Raw genomic sequence first — 20,101 nt, 5'->3', positions numbered from 1 at the left:
ATATTTTCATTTTTTCTAGTAGTGCCCTCCCCCCCCCCCCCCCTATGTATCATGGTAAGTATCCCAAGTAACAGGTTTGGTACATGAATGATGTTTAAATCGATACAGTTGCCATATAGTCAAAAAAGTTAAAATCAATAAGTATTTGACACATTAAATTAACATGTTTGGCTAAATGGATATCATGCTGAATGTGAGAAAGATTTTGGATACAATATATGTGGTTCTTAAGAAGCAATGATCTCAAAAGGACGAACTAGAGAAACAGTAAGGCTGCTACAAAACAAAGAAAGATCACATGCGAATGCTACATATTATATGGATGGGGGCTCTACGTACATATCAACTTATTGATAAGGTCACACTCATAATGCAAACTAGATATTTTCTATAAGTACTTCATCAACGTCTATTCATTTTGACATTCAAAAGAAACCATCAATTACTTTTTTATAACCCAAAGAGAAGGAAAATGAGCGCTTTTGTTCAAGCTTTGATTTTGATGGTATTTTCAGCAACACTATTATGCTTTGTGCGTAGCGCTCCTCAGGTACCTTGTTATTTCGTATTTGGTGACTCATCAATGGATAATGGAAATAACAACCACCTGGTTACGACGGCAAAAGCCAATTACCCACCATATGGAATTGACTTTCCCGATGGTACTACCGGGAGATTTTCAAATGGTCGAAATACTGCGGACGTTGTAGGTCTCTTTCTGGATTATTTTCTAAAATAGTCATGGTTCTAAGAAATCAAGAATCTATAATTTTAAATGTTAAAACTTCAACTTAATTATTTTTATTTTGTTCTTCCCAGCTCAACTACTAGGTTTTGAAAACTCCATTCCACCTTTTGCAACAGCAAGACGTGAAGAAATCGTTCGAGGGGTAAATTATGCATCAGGTGCTGCTGGAATTCGTGATGAAACCGCGGAACACATGGTATATTTTCATTATATAATTTTACATTATGCATGCCTTCCTACAAAAATCCATGCATGCATATCTCTGTTTCAAATTTTTATGTTTCATGTTATACAAACTAACGTCTGAATGTAAGTCTTACATTAATTACAAAAATCCACCTAATTGACTAGCCTAATTGCTTTGCTATATCAAATACTGATGCTAATAAGATTTAAGCATGCCAGAAGATACATGAATGAAAAATACAATGCATTGGATTGTTTAATTAACCAAATGGTAACTATAATTCGATGACAGGGTGGTAGGATATGCATGAATCGGCAACTAACAAATCATGCAATCACAATTTTGCGACTAGTCAACTTGATTGGTAATGGGAGTTTAGCCACAGTTCGACAACACCTCAACAAATGCATATACACCGTTGCAATGGGCAATAACGACTACATTAACAATTACTTTTATTCAAAATACTATCAAACAAGCATCTTATACACGCCAGAGCAGTATGCCAAAATCCTCATTAAACAATATTCCAAACAGCTATCTGTCAGTACCTAAATTCTTAGTCCCAGAATATTTTTTTTATATATAAGCTAATGTTTGTTTAATTTGCATATATTCAGAAACTGTACAAATATGGAGCAAGAAAGTTTGGGATACCTGGAGCTGGATACATAGGTTGTACACCAGCAATGATGAAGAGGTTTAACACAAATACATGTGTGGATGCTGTAAATGGAGCTATTATACAATTCAATGCCAAGCTTGTTACTGCTCTTGGTGACCTAGAGAGCAAACTCTCTGGTTCAAAGTTCATCTTCATTGACCCTCCTCGGGGATATTCCAGTGGTAAGCTGCTTGCAAATTCCTTCTTTTCTTCCACAACAAACTTTATATATTTTGTGTTCTTAAAAGAAAAAACTCGAAATCGTACTGGTGAATTGTACAAATGTTAAAAATAGTAACATACACATATATAAATTCAAGATTTCATAAAATTTATTATCAATATTCATGAATCTGAGTATATTAGCATTTATACAACAATTATATTTCTTTTGTGGTAGATATGTTGCTTATTATTAGGGCCATCAATAACTCTCAGTTTTCTTTTTAATATTTTTTAATTTGCTATTTAATCAATGTCACTCTTGTTTTAAATATGTTGGCCTGTATGCTTTTTCTTTTATGTTCACATATCAAGACTCGGTAATAACGACCTACCATAGAGGCAACATAAGGTTGAAATCCACTCTAAGTTTTAGATAGCTTTTGGGGAAAAAAAAAAGCCAAAACTGTAAAATTGGTTGTATTAAAAAAAAAACTTTGGATAGGGTCCAAAAAGTTTGCGATTTGCATGGATGGTCCAAAATAAAGATTTTATTGTGGTTTTGGTCCAAAAAAACTTAAAAAGACGTTTTTGCCATTTTTATTTATTTTTTTATATTTTTTAATAATTTATTAATTAAAAATTAAAGAAAAAAAAAGAATTAGCTATCCCACCCCATCCCTCCACTCGTACCCTCCCCTTCTCTCTAAGGATGTCAAAAAGTCCTGTGGGACGCCGTCCCGTTTGGGGGACTTTAAAAAAAAAACGGGGGCAAGGGCAAAGTTAACCCCGTTTTAATTTCGGGGGTGGGGGTAATAAAGGGGATTTGGGGGCGGGGGCGGGGGTAGGATGTCGACGGGGAACGGGGAAATTTCGGGGGCGAGGTCGGGGGATGCATTCTCCGTCCCGTTTGCCCCCGTTGACATCCATATTCTCTCTCCATCTCTCTTTGACTCTCTCTCCCTTCTCCTTCCTCACCCTACACCTGTAAATGCAACCACCCACATACATTCACACAAACACTTAGGTTTTAATCCTTCTTCATCACCATGGAAGTTACTAAAACCTTTCTTTTTTTTCGATTTTAACACAAATTTTGAGATCTTAAACAAGTCTATCATGGCGGATCAAAAAACACAACTAAACCCATTTCTTCTTTCCTTCCTTCACCACGGTTCTTTAATGGCTTATTCTCCCCCAAAACCCTGCAAAACTCACAACCATCACCCACTTCGATTCTCAACGCCAACAACCCATTTGAAAAACAAAAAAAATCGAATCAAATCCTTCAAATCCTCTCCCTCTAAGGTTTTTATAGATTAATATCCATAGGCGGGCAGACTGAAACCCGTACACCTCTCTCATGAAGAATATGATGATGACGATGAAAAGCTTCAAGTTAACTGTAATGGCGACTTCAATAAGCTTTTCAACATTAGCAGTCTTCCCATGTTTTGCAGCCAACATCAACGGAGTGTGATACCATTTGATCAAAGTGCACAAAATCATTTATGGTCTTAAGGAAGTAATGAAGTTTTAAAGAGGTCCAGACTTCAAATTTGTTATTTAGAAAAAGGATTTGAAAAATTATAGAAACTTCAAATCAGCCGATGAGAATGAGAATGAGAATGAGAATGAGAATGAGAGCAAATAACACACATGATTATGACCATACAAAGAATTAGGATTGACTGATCGATTCTCCAAAAGCATAGAAATAATCAAAACTCAGATAAAATATGAATCAAAGATACAAAATTAAAATCACCCATCAATAGGATCGGTCAAACACTACAATATTTTAGGAAGCGCCAACTTCCAAATCGCCAAACTGTATTGTTGTGAACAAGCCATGATCATCTTGTACTCTGTAACTAAGCCCTTGCCCCATGGTTTTAGGGTAATCTGAAGTTTTTATGGTTTACGCAGAAGACCGACGGAAGTCCACCAGAATCATCTACTACCACCAAGAGAGGGATTGTTGGTCGGGAATAGAGAAAGGGTTAAATGGCAACGTATTTAAGTGTATGTATGTGTGTGTAATTTAAGTTAAAGGTGAAGTGGGAAGAAGAAGATCGGGAGTGCGGGTAGGGGAGGTGAATGTGGGTTTTTCTTTACTCTGTGTGTGTGTGAGAGAGAGAGAGAGAGAGGGGGGGAGAGAGAATGGTGGGGTGGTTGGTGGCAAATTTTTTTTAGACAAAATTGCAAAACTGGTCCCTGTAATTGGCAAAAATATGTAATTTTGGTCCAAAAACGTTTAGTGGTGCACCAGTGGTCCAATTTTGGATCTTTTTAATGACTTTGGTCCCTATAAACTTAAAAAGACAATTATGCCCTTATAATTATATTTTTCATTTTTATATTTATATTAATGGTTTTAACTAATTGAAAATAAGAGAGGGCCCACCAACCCCACACCTCTCCTTCTCCCCATTTCTCTGATGTCATCCCTCCCAACACCATCGTCGTTTATTCTCCTTTGGCTATGGCTCCCCCCTCAGTTCGTAAAATCTTGCATACACTTTATTTTTCACACCAGCTACTAAAGGTAGAGCTTTAGTCGTCGCCAGTGTATCTTGTCTGGCCACCACCGGAAACATCCATAGAATCACAGTCAAAACCTTTGTTTCTAGAAATCCATAAACACCTAGAACACTTTTCCCTTTGTCTATTCAAGCTATTACGACTTCTCCATGTCCTGATTTGTAATTGTAACGCTCGATTGAGTTCAAAACCTTACCAAATGGAGAACACCAACCTGCAACAATGGTGATTTTGTTGAAATTAGCAGATGAGACAAGACATCTACGGTTGGTGCTTTTAATTCCTGATTACCATGAATTTGGAAACAATGTGTGGGTCGATTGTTTCTTTTCTGAATACAAAATGCTCGATGCCTACTGTTAATGATTTCTTTTCTAATTTTCAGGTGAGTTTTGTTAGGATTGGCAAGTGTCGATATTGTGTCTGTGTGTGTGTGTTGAGTCTAAACCCACAACTACAAACACCTGATATTGATTTCTGAAATTGTGTGTGTGCCTTATGATAAACAAGCATCAGTGACGTTGATGAATAAGCATGACAGGGTGGTGATGAACAAATAGGGGCGACGATGTTAGGATGGACTAATGGTGGTGGCTAGGGGAAATAAGGGGTGGTGTATGTGGAAGAAGGGCTCAATTCAAAATAAAAGTAGAAGAAGGGCGATAGATCACCATCACAGATTTTCTGCTATTTCCCTTGGAAACTTGCAACTCGAGAAAAAATGGAAGAAGAGGGGTCTCGTAGATCGGTTGGTGGCAGTGGGCGACGATTAGATCGGCTCTAGTCTCATAAATGGTGATCAGAGATGGAGCAGAGAGAAAGAAGGTGGGATTTTTTGGGGCTTTCCATGGCAGATCCGACAAGTGGTGGTGGCGGTCTTCTAACGGTGGTAGTTCGGCAGGTGCTGGTGTTCAGCAGGCAGGGGTGGTCCGGCAAGTGGTGGTGTTCGACAGCAATGGAGAGAGGGAGAGACATACACACACAGAGAGAGAGATAGGGAAGATAGAAAGAGTGTAGGTGGGTTAGTAGGAAGTAGGGTGGGGTGGGGTGGGTGTGATTTTTCTTTTTTGTTTTTCTTTTAATTAAAATATTAAGAAAATATTAAAAAAAAAAAAATAATGAAGGGCATATTCGTCATTTTAGTTAGGGTGTGGACCAAAACCACACAAAAATGCCATAGGACTTTATCCAAAAAATTTTACCACAAGAATCAATTTTACAGTTTTGTTGAAAAAAAAACTATTGAAAATGTTTTCTAATTACAAACAAACTCAAAAAATATTACAAAAAGATAACGGGCTGTTGGATATTTAATTTCCAATATACTATGCCATATTTAATAGGTCATATTTAAATTTTAAACTTTTGACCTAGATTTTAAATTTTTTTTACAAATTTGGTCACTTTAAATTTTATTATAAATATAATTACAAACTTTTTTCTTCAGATTTACAGCAGATTTGTTTTTTTTTTTCCAAATTTATCTATTTACAAAAACATTTAGACTTTTTAAAACTTTTGTTAGGCTCTTTTCTCAAAGAATTAACAATCATTTATAGGTTCTTCTTGTCACTTTTTAAAAATTTTATTTTAAAATTATACATTATTTACAAAAATATTAAAACGTTATAAACTTGTTTTACAGTTATTTTACATATCCATACACTTTTCTAAATGAAAGTATTATAAATGTTGTAGAAAATATGAAAAGTTGTATTGATACGTAAAATAGTTCAATGGTCACTTTTTTAAATTTATATTTTTACAACGTTTAAAATGCTGTAAAAATGTATCCATAAAACGTTTTTAAATACTGTAAAAAGAATAAATACGAATACGTTTAAGAAAAATATTTATACAACTTTCTTTTTACATATTCATACAAAATAATCAAGTTTATTATATTTGGGGGAAAAAAATCTAAAAAACATAGTAAACAGTTTATAAATATATATTTAAACTTATAAATAAAGTTTAAAAAATATTGTAAAAAAATGTTGGATTTATGGATAAAGTATGTTAAAAAGATATTTAAAAAGTCTAATAAAAGAATGCAAAAATGTTGAAAAAATATATTTAATGTTTATTTAATAAAGGATAGATGTGGTAATTGATGACACACATATCACAAAAATACATGACACGAAACGAAATTAGAACGAAAATAAAATTTAAATTCGTGTTCGTGTTCGTATCATGTTCATGTCAAGTCTAAATTACTCGACTTCGTGCCGTATATTATTCGTATTCCATATAACACAATTTTATATTTAGTTTTGATGTGTTATGTGTGTGATTTCAAAATAACTTTTTATTCATGTGTTTAAATGTTCGAAAGAACTATATGAGCAATTAGTTACATAGATATCATATATTTAGTATTTATAGTTAAACCGGAGTTTAGCAAATTTATAATAAAAATGCATGAACTCTTTGAAGAAATATTAGAAAAATAAAGTATATTGTTAAATATAAATATTAATTTTTATATATTAATTTGAAAATTCTAGTTAAATAATGTATATTATTAAGTAAACTTTTTGACATTGTATGTTAAATTTATAAATTTAATCATCCAAATTAAAATGGTTAAAGATTAATTATTTATTTTTTATTATATTAATTTGAATTTTTTAAATTTATTACTAGTTTGTAGTTTGTATTAACGTTACTGATTATTAATCATTAAGTAATTAGTAGTTGAATAGGTTTTACAATATATATATATATATATATATATATATATATATAGGGCTAGGTTATAATGTGGATAGACAATTATTCTGCGGACGTGTGGACAATGCGATTCTATGAGAATTACTAAGAGAATAAGTTGTTTAGTAATGCGAATACATACAATCTTACAAAAATATCGTTATTTTCATTCATTCTCACAAATTCTTATTCATTTTTGCTTTCACAAATCGTTTTTCACTCAATTTCATTCTGACTGAATACAACTCAATACACATTCTGACAGAATTAGAATAATAATAAAAAGTCTATAATAATCTTATAGACGATTTAATTAGTGAAAATGTGTGATAATGATAATAGTTATGTATGATTGAACGTATTCATAGTATCAAACAACATATTTTCTTTGTCATTCTCACAGAATAGCACTGTCCACACGTCTGCACAATAGATGTTCATCCACATTTGAACCTAACTCTCTCTCTCTCTCTCTCTCTCTATATATATATATATATATATATATATATATATATATATATATAGGGTTAGGTTCATGTGAAACAACTATATTTTGTGACACGGAGAGACGCAATTTTAGTCACTTATTTTGTTGATAAAAGAAAAAAATTTAAAATGCAAAATAATTGAAAATTTTCGAAATTTTTTTTCTAAATATTATTTTCGTCATTTATATTTTCCAAAAAAATAAATAAAAAAATTACCGTTTTTTTTTTTTTTAAATATCTGTGAAATATTCTACTGAATATTTGAATATTCTAGTAGAATATAAAAATACTTTAGTAGAATATTGGAATATTTTATATATCTGACAAATCTAGTAGAATACTAGAATATTCTAACATTATAAAAATCACATTAGAATATTTATAATGTAATATTTTATTAGAATATGTTACGTGTTTTTCAAAAAAACGGTAATTTTTATTTTTATTTTTTTATTTTTTGGGTAAATTACATCAATCGTCCCTCGTGCATATATCAGAAAGCGTGTTTAGTCCCTATTTTCAAAAATTAATTCGGACCGTCCCTCGTTTGCTTAAAACTTGCATGCTTCGTCCCTCTGGACATAAAAAGACCCTTTTGCCCTTATTTATTTCTTTCTTGATATGTTTATTAATTATAATTATTAATCTATTAAAAAATATTTAATTAAATATAAACACCATGTCCATTATTGATTAAATGTCAAAATTCTTCCCAAGGCTTTCTCAACTTCAGCTACCACCACTTATCACCACCTATGACCACCGTCAATCACCACCTATCACCACCAGAAACCACCACTTTTCACTCCTATTTCTCTCCCACCACCTATTTTGGAAGATATGTCTTATGTTCGATCACCATTGAACATATCCCACATTTTTTCTTCCCAAAAAACCGGCAACCCCTAAATTTAATAAACAAGAACCTGAAATCAAATCTAACTAAACCCTAAACCTGAAGATCAAACTATAAACCTGTAAATAGAAACTCACGAGTTGTAGTATAAGAAAGAGGATTCAAAATCAAACGCATTGGTGGTCACCCAAATCCTGCTGCTATCGAAGAACCTCAGATCGATGATGCCAACCACCAAAAAACGTGAAGAATCGGACCTCCGACAACCACCCCTTCATCATGCACACTTTATTTCTTATGTTACTGATCCCCAAACAGGCGGTGAAGCTCGATCAGAAACCCTAGGTGGCGGATCAAAACCCTAGGCGGCGGCAACGTCTCCATCTTTATGTAGAACCCGTCGGAAACAAAGAGGGGACCGCCGAGAGTCTTGGTCCATACGGAGAGGAGATCATCAGAGTCACTATAATGAGTCTATTTCATCTAAACAAGACATCGAACAAGAAACAATTACAACAAAATCAAAAACCCCTAACCTTCTTCCGTTAAAGAAGCAGATTGAAGATTAGAATCCGAGAAGAGTTATCGATATGAAATTGATATCCTCGTTTCTGGGGTTGACGGAATTAGCTGGAGATGGTGATAAATGGAGAGAAAGGTTCACCGAAGGTGGAGACGATGGTGGTGGCCGACGATTTGTGTCTGCACTTTCCCTCTCATCGAATCTGTGTGTTTATTTCTAATTAAAAGTGTGGGGAAAGTGAAGAGGCTTTATTTTTATTTTTTTTAAATCTACTAATAATAAGGGTAAAAATAAATTAATTATAAAATAAAAACGCAAGGGTATTATCGTCATTTCAATTCTAGAACGGACTAAGTTCGCAATAAAATCACCTTTGAGGGATGAAGCGTGCAAGTTGAAACCAAACGAGGGACGGTCCGAATTAATTTTTGAAAATAGGGACTAAACATGTTTTCTGACATATGCACGATGGACGATTGGTGTAATTTACCCTATTTTTTTAGTTAAATAAAATGACGAAAATAATAATTAAAAAAAGAATTTTTAGATTTTTCATTTTATTTTGCATTTTAAATTTACTTTTAGATTGCGTCTCACGGTTTCACAAAATTAACATGGTCTCAAATGAACTTAAACATCTCTCTCTCTCTCTCTCTCTCTCTATATATATATATATATATATATATATATATATATATTACTCAATTAAGTTGCTAATAAAAGATAGAAACTACCATAAATCATAACTTTGTATTTAAAAAGTATTTACTGGCAAATTAGCTGAATCTATTCCAAAATATTATCTATGTCTCATAAGAGACTTGAACCCACGACCTTTCATTTGAGAGAGTCATTCATTCACATACTTTATATTTATGGTATAATTATTAATTATAAAATAATGGGAAGTTGAATAGGTTTAAAAAAATTATTAATGCAGTTAATAAAAGTTAAAAAAAAAATTAAAATTCTCGTAACTCTATAAATTTATACATACAATTATAATTAAGTATCTTTATTATAGTATTGTAAGTCCACTGATTCCATTAGATAAATTCACATATGTTTATAATGTTGGTAAATCATAAACATTTTTTAGATAAATTTTCTTTTTCTACTTAATTTTTATGGTTTTATTTTCAACTTGTTCATTGGAATATGTGTTTATTGCAAGTCTACTCTAATAAATGAATATTTATTTTGTCACATGTCAATCTATCATAAGTTTTGACACTTGAAATTTTGTGGTATTTTTGAAATCAATAATATCTACATGTCAATTACTAGGATTTTTTTTTTAATTTTTAAAACTAAAAGCCACATAATACATATAGCTATATAAGTAAAATATTAAATGTAATAAATATGATCTTAAATTGCAATAAATATGTTTTTTCCTTTCTTATTTTAAAATTTAATTTTAAAAAATATTTAATGTTTACATTTTGACATTTAATTTTATTAATTAACTCATGTAATAAATGGGTCTTACATCTACTTGAATAATATATTATAATTCGTATCATCTAAACTAATGTGCTTAAAATGTCTTTTTTTCTTGGTGTGATTGTATCAGCGTACGAATCCTACATATATATATATATATATATATATATATATATATATATATATATATATATATATATATATATATATATATATATATATATATATATAGAGAGAGAGAGAGAGAGAGAGAGAGAAAGAGAGAGAGAGATTGAGAGAGAGAAAGAGAGAGAGAGATTGAGAGAGAGAAAGAGAGAGAGAGATTGAGAGAGAGAAAGAGAGAGATGTAGGTTCAAATGTTTTCCATATCTATTGTGTGCTACAATGCACCAATAAAAATTTTGAAAAAATTAAATTATTATTTAATCAAATAATGATAAATGTGAAATGATTTCCATAATTATATGTATATTAAATGATATTTTATACTTATAATTCTTTGTTTATGAAAACTAATTAAATTCGGCATTAATGTCAACAATAATATTCTTTTAGAATGACTTTGTATCTAGAAGAATGAGAGTGTATTCTAGTAGAATGTTATTGTTGACATTAACGAAGAATGAGAGTGTATTCTGTGCAACTTTATTGTATTTTAAGTGAGTGAATCATTAAACAAAACACAAACTCATACATAAAAACCTAGATGCGAATTCATTCTGAAAGAATGTTATTGTTGACATTAACGACGAATTTAATTAGTTTTCATAAAAAGAGAACTATAATTATGGATATCATTTAATATCTATCTTTATTTAATAACATAATTATTTAATTTTATTAAATTTCGATTGGTGCATTCTAACACACAATAAATGTAAGAAACACATTAATCTAGCCGTGTGTATATATATATATATATATATATATATATATATATATATATATATATATATATATATATATATATATAACTAATGTTTTTTCACAAAAACATACACATGTTTAAGGGGTTATTGATTCAAATAAAAAGATAATGAAGAAATAAATTTCATTGCGTCAATGAATAGTGCAATTGAATTTATTTATTTATTTGCGATAATATTGTTTGAAATGAGAGTCTCAATTGTTAGGAAAAAAAGTTAGAATTTAATGATTTTTCTCAATCAATTAAACATTTTTATATATTTTTTTGTATGATTTATGATTTTCAATTTATTTTTTTAATACAAATATCATAATAGATGTTTTAGTGTTTTCACATTATTAAAAGGTGTAGTATTTGTACATATTTTTTATTATTTGTTGTATATGGAAATCAACATTTTTTTATTTGTTATATATATATATATATATATATATATATATATATATATATATATATATATATATATATATATATATATTTAACAACATCAACAAAAAATGCATAAACCGAAAAAAAAACCCCTACAAATATATAAAAAATACGTTGAGATATCTAATTTTTTTTTACTATACAAACCTAAAAACAGAAACTTTTTATACAAAATCGTTGAAAAAATTAAAAATAATAATAATTTTTTAAATATTTATTTTCATTTTTTTAGCGAATTGGTATAAAAAACTGTGATTTTTAGGTTTGTTGTAACGCCCAAAATTTCAAGGTAAAATTTGTATTTTTAATCTAACCATAAAACCATTTACTAATACCAATCATTCAAAAGTATAATAATGTAAAAACAGTTATCAGAGTACAATCCCAAAGACCAATAAGTTGCGGAAAAACATAGGTAGATGCGTTGCGATCACGTTGGACCCTTCTTTTTCGAACCGAAAGTACCTAAAACCATGAACATAAAATGTAAGCACAAAGCTTAGTGGGTTTCCCTAAATACCTCATACCATACATATTAAACATATAATGGGCCCCGTCCGGTATACAGATCTGTTAGTCATCGGGATCCGCCCAGTATACATATAAACATATAAACATATGATACATGCCATAATCATAGAGATAAATAGAAAACAGGATAAAGATCGGGCCCCGTCCGACATCAAGTCATACTCGGTAACATAAAACACATACAAATAACTATCATACAATATACTCATCAGGCCCCGCCCGGTATACATATCAGATATCAAACATGTAGAGTCACGCAGACAACCAGTATTCTAACTATAATAAACCGAGGGTCGGCATTGGTGCCTTCGACCCATCAATACATTGAGGAAACTCACCTCAAGCTGCCGAATATCTCAGATAAAAGCTTGGACTGCCGATCCAGAAAAATCCTCACGCTAACATCATCGAATAATACTAGATTAAAAATTGGTCCACAACCCATAGTTGGGATCCAAGTCCGATTGTCCAACACTTAGGGTAAAAGTCCATTTCACCATTTTCTCACTTAGTCCAACATCTGAGGCCCAAACCAATAGCATCAAAAAGCCCAAATGGTCCAACTTCCTAATTGGGCCCAAAAACCCTCATGGGCCTAATCCAAGGAGACTCGATTCCCTAAAAGATAGACCGAGCTCCCAATTGGCCCAAACACAAGAAGGCCCACAGACAGAAAACTAGGGCCTAACAAGGCCCAAAATCACATCTCACGTCATGACCAATCCTTGGTCATGTCGTGATAGCTTACTTGATCAGATCCCACTCAACTCAGCCAACTCAGTCAAGAAATGCCACCTGAGCTGGCCCCACGACGTAAGCAGCCTATCCTCACGTCGTGAGCCCCAACCAGCTCTCTAGCATTGGGACATAAACGCTTCTCACGTTGTAAGACCTTGTGTCTCACGTCGTGAGAACAATCTAAAGCTAAAAATCCAACTTTTAAGTCATTAATCCATTAATCTTAATTCTTTCAGAAGCTAACAAGGACTCCAAAGACCAATAAAAACGATTACTTAATGGACATGCATGCCCTATATGCATGTCCTAAACCCATATTAGGTCAAAATGACAAGAAATGGCCCCAGACTCAAGCAAGATTCATAAATTATAACCACACTTCAGATTCATACGACTAAATCACAGAGAATGACTCATTGATCCATAAAGTTGCCAACTTTATGGATCCCAAGCATGCAATCCAACATAAACATGTAAAATGAAGCTTAGAACTTAGATCTAGCAATTTGAGCTCATAAAGATTGGATCTTGGACACTTACAATGGTCCAAAATGTGCACAAGATAATGATAATGAAGCCTCCTTGCTAAACCAGCACTCTAGCACCTCGTCTTCTCCTTCTTCTAGCCACCAATTCACTAAAATGGGTCCAAAATCACCAAAATGGATTAGGGTTAGGGTTTTCTGAGTTGGAGGAAGGTGGAGGCTGATAAATGAACCCTAAAACCGAATTAAGGGGGCTTAAATATGTGGGAAACCCTAAAACTTTATGGGCTTGGGCTGCAATGATCCTCACGTCTTGAGCTCTTATTGCTCACGTCGTGAGCTCAATCCCGGATAGAATCTTCATGCAGCCCTTCTCACGTCGTGAGCCTCCATGCCTCACGACATGAGGACCCCTTTTCTCCAAAAATCTAACCTTTTGACCCTCTGAAACCCTAATTTGATTCATCCAAGAAAACATATGTTATATTTGTAAAGTAAAAAAAATAGATATCTCAAAGTATTTTTTTTCTATGTATTTCTATTGATTTTCTAGGTTTTTACGGTTTCCTAGATTTATGCATTTTTTATTGATGTTTCATCTCTCTCTCTCTCTCTCTCTCTCTCTCTCTATATATATATATATATATATATATATATATATATATATATATATATATATATATATATATGTGTGTGTGTGTGTGTGTGTGTGTATGTATGTGTGTGTTTGTGTATATATAAGCATATTTATAATAGTTCATTACCAGTAAGTTTAAAAAAGAAATGTTTCACAATGCATGTATACGAGATCTTCTTAGGAAGAATCGCATTTGGGTGCCAAAGTTGGGTGGTATACGAGATCTTCTTATGGAAGAATCTCATAAGACCATGTATTTTATACACCCAGACAGTACCAAAATGTACTTGGACTTCAAACCCTATTACTGGTGGCTGACAATGAAGTTCAATGTGGCAAGTTACGTTACAAAATGCATAACTTGTGCAAGAGTTTCGCCGCAGAAGTTTGTTGTGTTTGTCAATTTTGGTCCCACACAAGTTTATGGCCTTCAAAAATTAGCCCTTTTCCAAGTTTTGCAATTTTCGTCCCTTATTTGTTTTACATTTTGGCAGATTTAGTCCCTACAACAAAGGTTTCCATTTTGACATATTTTAATCCCTACAAACAAATGTTTTATTTTTTGACAGATTTAGTCCCTACAAAAAATGTTTCGCATTTTGGCAGATTTAGTTCCTATAAAAAAGGTTTTACAATTTTTGTAGATTTAGTTCGTACAATTTAAATATTTTACATTTTGGCATACTTAGTCCCTACAACAAAGGTATTTCATTTTGATAGATTTAGTCCCTGCAAACAAAGGTTTTACATTTTTTGCAGATCTAGTCCCTACAACAAAATTTTTACATTTTTGGTAGATTTAGTCCCAATAATTTACTCCATGTAAGAAATGTTTTATATTTTGGCAGATTTAATCCCTATAATTATTTAGTTTACAAAAAGGTCTATTTATCATAACTATTAGGAATAATAACTTTTTTGATGATTAGAATTTAGTCACAAATGTTTCAAGAGTTGACACTTTTGCTCTCCTACTTTCCTCAAATCATTATTCACAAAGTAACTTTTTCATGATTTAGAATTTAGCCATAAAGTTTTAAGATTTTTCCATTTTTGTTCCCTGTCATTTACCAAATGTGACCCCTAAAATTTTTGCCACATTAGTTTCTGGAGTTTGCACTTTTGGTCCTTACTCTCTTTTAAACATTATACACACACAAAATAGAACCAACAAACGAGAAAAAAACCAAAGAAACACCGAAACATGTAAACATAAAATGATAAAATATACTATTAAATCGTATAGCCCTTAGGAACTGTATAGTATACCTTTTTCAGAGTTTTGCCACAAAACTTATACATTTTTGCATGTTTAGTCCCTACAACAAAGGTTTTATACTTTTGCAGATTTAGTCCTTTCAAAACCTTTTAGCAGATATAGTCCCTGCAACAAAGGTTATACATTTTGACATATTTAGTTCCTGCAAAAAATGTTTATATTTTGGCAGATTTAGTCTCTATAATTTTTTAAATTTATAGAGAAGGCACTATAACTTTTTTTCAAAACAATCCATATTTGTATGATTTTTGTATTTTGGCAGGTTTGACCCTTGTATACAAAACTAATTACAAAAATTGTTCCCGTTGGCATTTACTAAACTGCTGATAATACATAAAAAAAACGGACCACGTGGCTAGCATGGACTTTATTCTAGTTATTACAAATTACTATAAAGGTTTTCAATTACTTCGTCATAAGTAAATAGTGATTATTAAGTAATTGGTAATTAAATAGCTTTAACGAAATAATCTACAGATGAATTAAGTAGTTAATAAAAGTAGAAACATAAGTTTTCTGATTTCTACAAGATACTATAATTATCTATTTTTATGGTTGTCTCATACGTACAATACTTTGATTAAGTGAATTCTTATATATTTTTATATTGTTGATAAATTTTAAAAATATCATATTAGTGATTTCTCCAATACCATTATAAAATTCAAAAAGTATATTCTATATAGACTTTAGTAGCTACAATATTTTAATAATAATAAGTATTTTTCAAAAGTATTTTATAAAATTTTAATAATAACATGTAGTTTTAATATTAATTTACAACAAAAATAATTAATAGTAACATGAAATAATAAATTACATTAAGTTATCTTAAAAGGAATGGTTAGATTATTAAAAAAATCATCATTGTCGAAATCAAAAGATGATCAAATTAGTAAATTTTTAACTAGTTAATTAGTTAAAAGTAATATAATTCGAGAACTATGTATAATCTTATTTGTATTCAATTGTGATTGTCAATGACATAATCAGTTTGAAAACATATAGTTGATACATTTAATTATATAGTTTTAACTTGCACAAGCATAGACATTCATTCATTGGTATATACTATAATGGAAGTCAATTTACTTGCACCTCATACCAAGTTAAAACTTCTATGATTTTCAAAAGCAATTTCTAATAATGACTTTAAATTTGTTACTTAATGTAGGATAACTACAAAAAAAAAAAAAAAAAAAAAAAAGACTTTACCTACACTTAGTGTTTTATAAAATTTTAATAATGATAAGTGTGTTTAAATCTAATTAAAACTAACAAAAATCGATAGTAATGTGAAATTATAAGTATTATGTTATCTTAAAAACAATGATTGAAAATCATCATGATGATCGTAACTAAAAAATGTCAAAAAAAAATAATAATGTTAAATCAATTATTATTTTAATAATTAAATATAACTATATATATATATATATATATATATATATATATATATATATATATATATATATATATATATAATTACAATTTTATACATTAACATAACATAATTATTATTATTTAATAGTTAATGTTAATAACATAAGTATTTTCAACATCATATAATTGTTTAATTTCTCATTTCCAAATTTAATCTATAAAACTATTGTATATGAGATATTTTTACTTGTACCGTATATATTTGCAACCTCAATAACTCTTTACTTTCATCTAGTTAACAATAACTCTTTATATATATAAACCTCGTGTGTCCGGCGATAATTAAGTTTAATCATATACCGTAAATTTTTTTTTTTGGAAACGACTATGTAGAAAGGAACAGCTATTTACAAAGTTGCATGCATTAGACGAATATTGGAAAAAAGTTGGAAAACAAACTTGTAAGGCTGGTGGGTGTGGGCAACATGTTAAGACATGTTATCATACCCACAATTTGCCAACTCATATGCCATGTCATCTTTAACACCATTTGATTTATGTAGGAAATGGTGTGCAAATGTTATAACATGTTAAGAGATACAAAGAGAGTTAGAGAGAGAGTGAGATAATGACTTTTGATTGGTTGATTCTCACGTTACTTCCCGTGGCCATGGTAACATTTCTTAACATAATACCAAATAACATGAGAGGGGCGGTGTTCCAGTGTTATGGCGCCGTTATGGGAGGTGCCAAATCAGCATAACGCCTTATGGCGTTGCCCATACCGAGTAGACTAAGAAGAAAATATTCTAGAAAAACGAAAAGAAACCATAGAAAACATAAAAACAAATATACAAAACTGAGAAATTTAAAAAAAAAAAAAACACACGTAAAACAAAAAACATATAAATTATGAAAAAAATCCTCTCTAATAGATTAATGTTTTTTTTGCCACTTGTCACACTCTCATTCAATTTGTCAAATGTCATTTTGTGGTTATTTTGAATTAAATTTTTTACACATGTAATTTTATGAGTTTTCTATTTTATTAAATTCCACATAATATTTTAATATAATAATTGTAATAATTATAGCAATAAATGGATATTAATTTCATTAATAAACTTACCTTTTAATTTCAAAATTCTCAAAATTAAAGCTCATTAGTTTCTTTTCTTTATTTAAATTATTTATTTAAGTTTAAAAGATAAAAAAACATTTCTATTATAATAATTCATTAATTTTCTTATTTTCTTATAAATTCAAAGTTCTCAAATATTTTGACTTTATATTTATTTTTTTTAAATTAACCTATTTAATACAAAGGTCTCACAACTAGTATTATAAAAAACAAAATTAATTGTATAAAAACTAAATTTATATAAAAAATTGTAAAACAATAAGTTGTAGAAATATGTAATTATACTATATATTAAAGACAAATGAACTTATTATTAATAGTGAACTTTATACGTTTTAGATTTTTACCATATACTTTTTTAATATTGACATATTTAGTCTTTAGAATTTTATGATTTACAGTAAAAGTTTCTATGAAGTTTTTTTTTTTTTTTTTTTTTTTTTTTTTTTTTTTATTTTAATATTGACATATTTAGTCTTTAGTCTTTAGAATTTTATGATTTACAGTAAAAGTTGTCTACATAATCAATCCTATGTTTAAGATTTTCGAATGTTGATAGATTTGGTCTCTGTGTAGAAAATAATTAACAAAAATTGTTCCCTTAATTTAAAGAAAATGTCTTTGTGCATTTTTTTATACAGAAACAATCTATATGTTTAAGAAATTAATAAATGTTTACATCTGCCAAAAAAATAACTGATTCACTTCTTTTTTGTAACAATATTAAGATCCGTTCAATATTTTAAACATAAATCATATCCTATTTCAGAAATCTTTTAAATCATTCACGATTCTTATGAATCTAATAAAATCAGGATTACATTATTCTATATATCAACTACACAAATCAAACGTATAATATATTTCTTTGTTCATATTATATTTTATTTTTTGTCTATATAATATTTATAATAATAATACAAATCGTGGTTTTCACGGGTTATAACCTTATTTTTAATATATGTTCCGAAAATTAAATATATAACTTAATCATGCACAATGCGATTACATTCTTCTTGTTAAATAATATACTTGTATAAAATATATGTTATCATTTATACTTGATCAATACTGATATATAATATTAATTATGTGTACTATGACTATCATGTTTATTTAATAAAAATATATTTAGATTGTTATTCATAGTAGCCATGAAGGAATAATGTTACAATTAAGATGAAAAAAATGATTAGCTAGAACCCACTCTCCAATCTAGTGATCAAGTCAAGTTTAACATCAAACGAACAATATGTTGACACATTTGTGTTTGCATATTGTGGATATTTTTAATTCGATCGGGTTACATGTTGACTATCAAAATTATTAAAACAATTTATACAAAACCTAGCAGGGTAAGGCATTTATACAAAACTAGTTATAAATTATGACTAATGAAGTAGTTGTTTTGTCTTTATAAATATGAATGGGTTTGACACTCTGATGATTTGCTTTTGTTTTTTTTTTTGATATATGAATGTGTTAGGAAGTTTAATTTGTGCAAATGCTTAAAGCATCCAGTTATGTAATCATTCTAGTAATCATTCTCATATGATTTTTTCCCTACATCCAGATTTCAATGTTACTGACAAACCATGTTGCAATATCTCCACCACAATCGGCGAAGGGCAATGTGTCCCCAATGAAATCCCATGTGGTGCAAGGAAAAACTACCTCTTTTGGGATGCATTTCATACTACCGAGAGTATTAGCCTCGTAGACGGAGCAAAGGCATACGCGACCCTCTCACCATTCTATGCCTCTAAGACTAAATGATCATTTTCAATATTGACAGTCTAGCAATCAAGAAAGGAATTGATGTGTGGCATCAAGTTGATTATTACTTTTTGGACTAAAATAAAAAGCAATATTCTAGTGTTTATCTATCAAATATCAATGTTGCTTTATCATCTATCAATAATTAAATAATGGACAAACATCTAATATAAAACATATGGCTTGTGATGCTTTCCAATTTGATTGACAGTGTTGGATAATTAATCTTCTTAATTATGTGATGCAAGTTGTATGATACTAGGATTCGCATATATGTATTTTGCAGCAGAGACTCCATAAAAAAATATGTACACGTCTTTAATTTGTTTCGAAATAGGATGATAAAACTTTATGTATGTACGTTCTCAAAACATAATTTACAATAGAATATGTAAAAACAAAAAATAGTTAAATTTTATATGCATAAAAACAAAGATGTTC

At 30.0% G+C, this 20,101-nt stretch overlaps 1 protein-coding gene across 5 annotated transcripts; it reads left to right on the top strand.

Moving 5' to 3' along the window:
* Positions 1–402: 402 nt before the first annotated feature.
* LOC145165764 (GDSL esterase/lipase At5g45670-like) lies at positions 403–19,896 on the top strand. 5 transcript variants are annotated; one of them, XR_013740190.1, is made up of 6 exons: positions 403–710; positions 820–944; positions 1,227–1,478; positions 1,556–1,781; positions 3,691–4,571; positions 4,691–5,336. XR_013740190.1 is itself a non-coding variant. In XM_079084634.1 (5 exons), the coding sequence occupies exons 1-5, from the start codon at positions 473–475 to the stop codon at positions 19,658–19,660; spliced, it is 1,044 nt and encodes a 347-aa protein (XP_078940760.1). In that variant the 5' UTR covers positions 403–472; the 3' UTR covers positions 19,661–19,896. The 5 variants fall into 5 exon arrangements, 4 of the variants coding, with proteins under 4 accessions (XP_078940760.1, XP_078940771.1, XP_078940784.1 ...); XM_079084634.1 differs by lacking the exons at positions 3,691–4,571; positions 4,691–5,336 and adding an exon at positions 19,458–19,896; XM_079084645.1 differs by lacking the exon at positions 4,691–5,336 and having other exon boundaries at positions 3,691–4,681.
* Positions 19,897–20,101: the final 205 nt, after the last annotated feature.

This window comes from Lactuca virosa, chromosome 1 (genome assembly GCF_052849685.1).
Source record: "Lactuca virosa cultivar CGN04683 chromosome 1, Lactuca_virosa_CGN04683_v6, whole genome shotgun sequence".
Taxonomy (NCBI): domain Eukaryota; kingdom Viridiplantae; phylum Streptophyta; class Magnoliopsida; order Asterales; family Asteraceae; genus Lactuca; species Lactuca virosa.
This window is presented reverse-complemented; position numbering and strand designations above follow the sequence as displayed.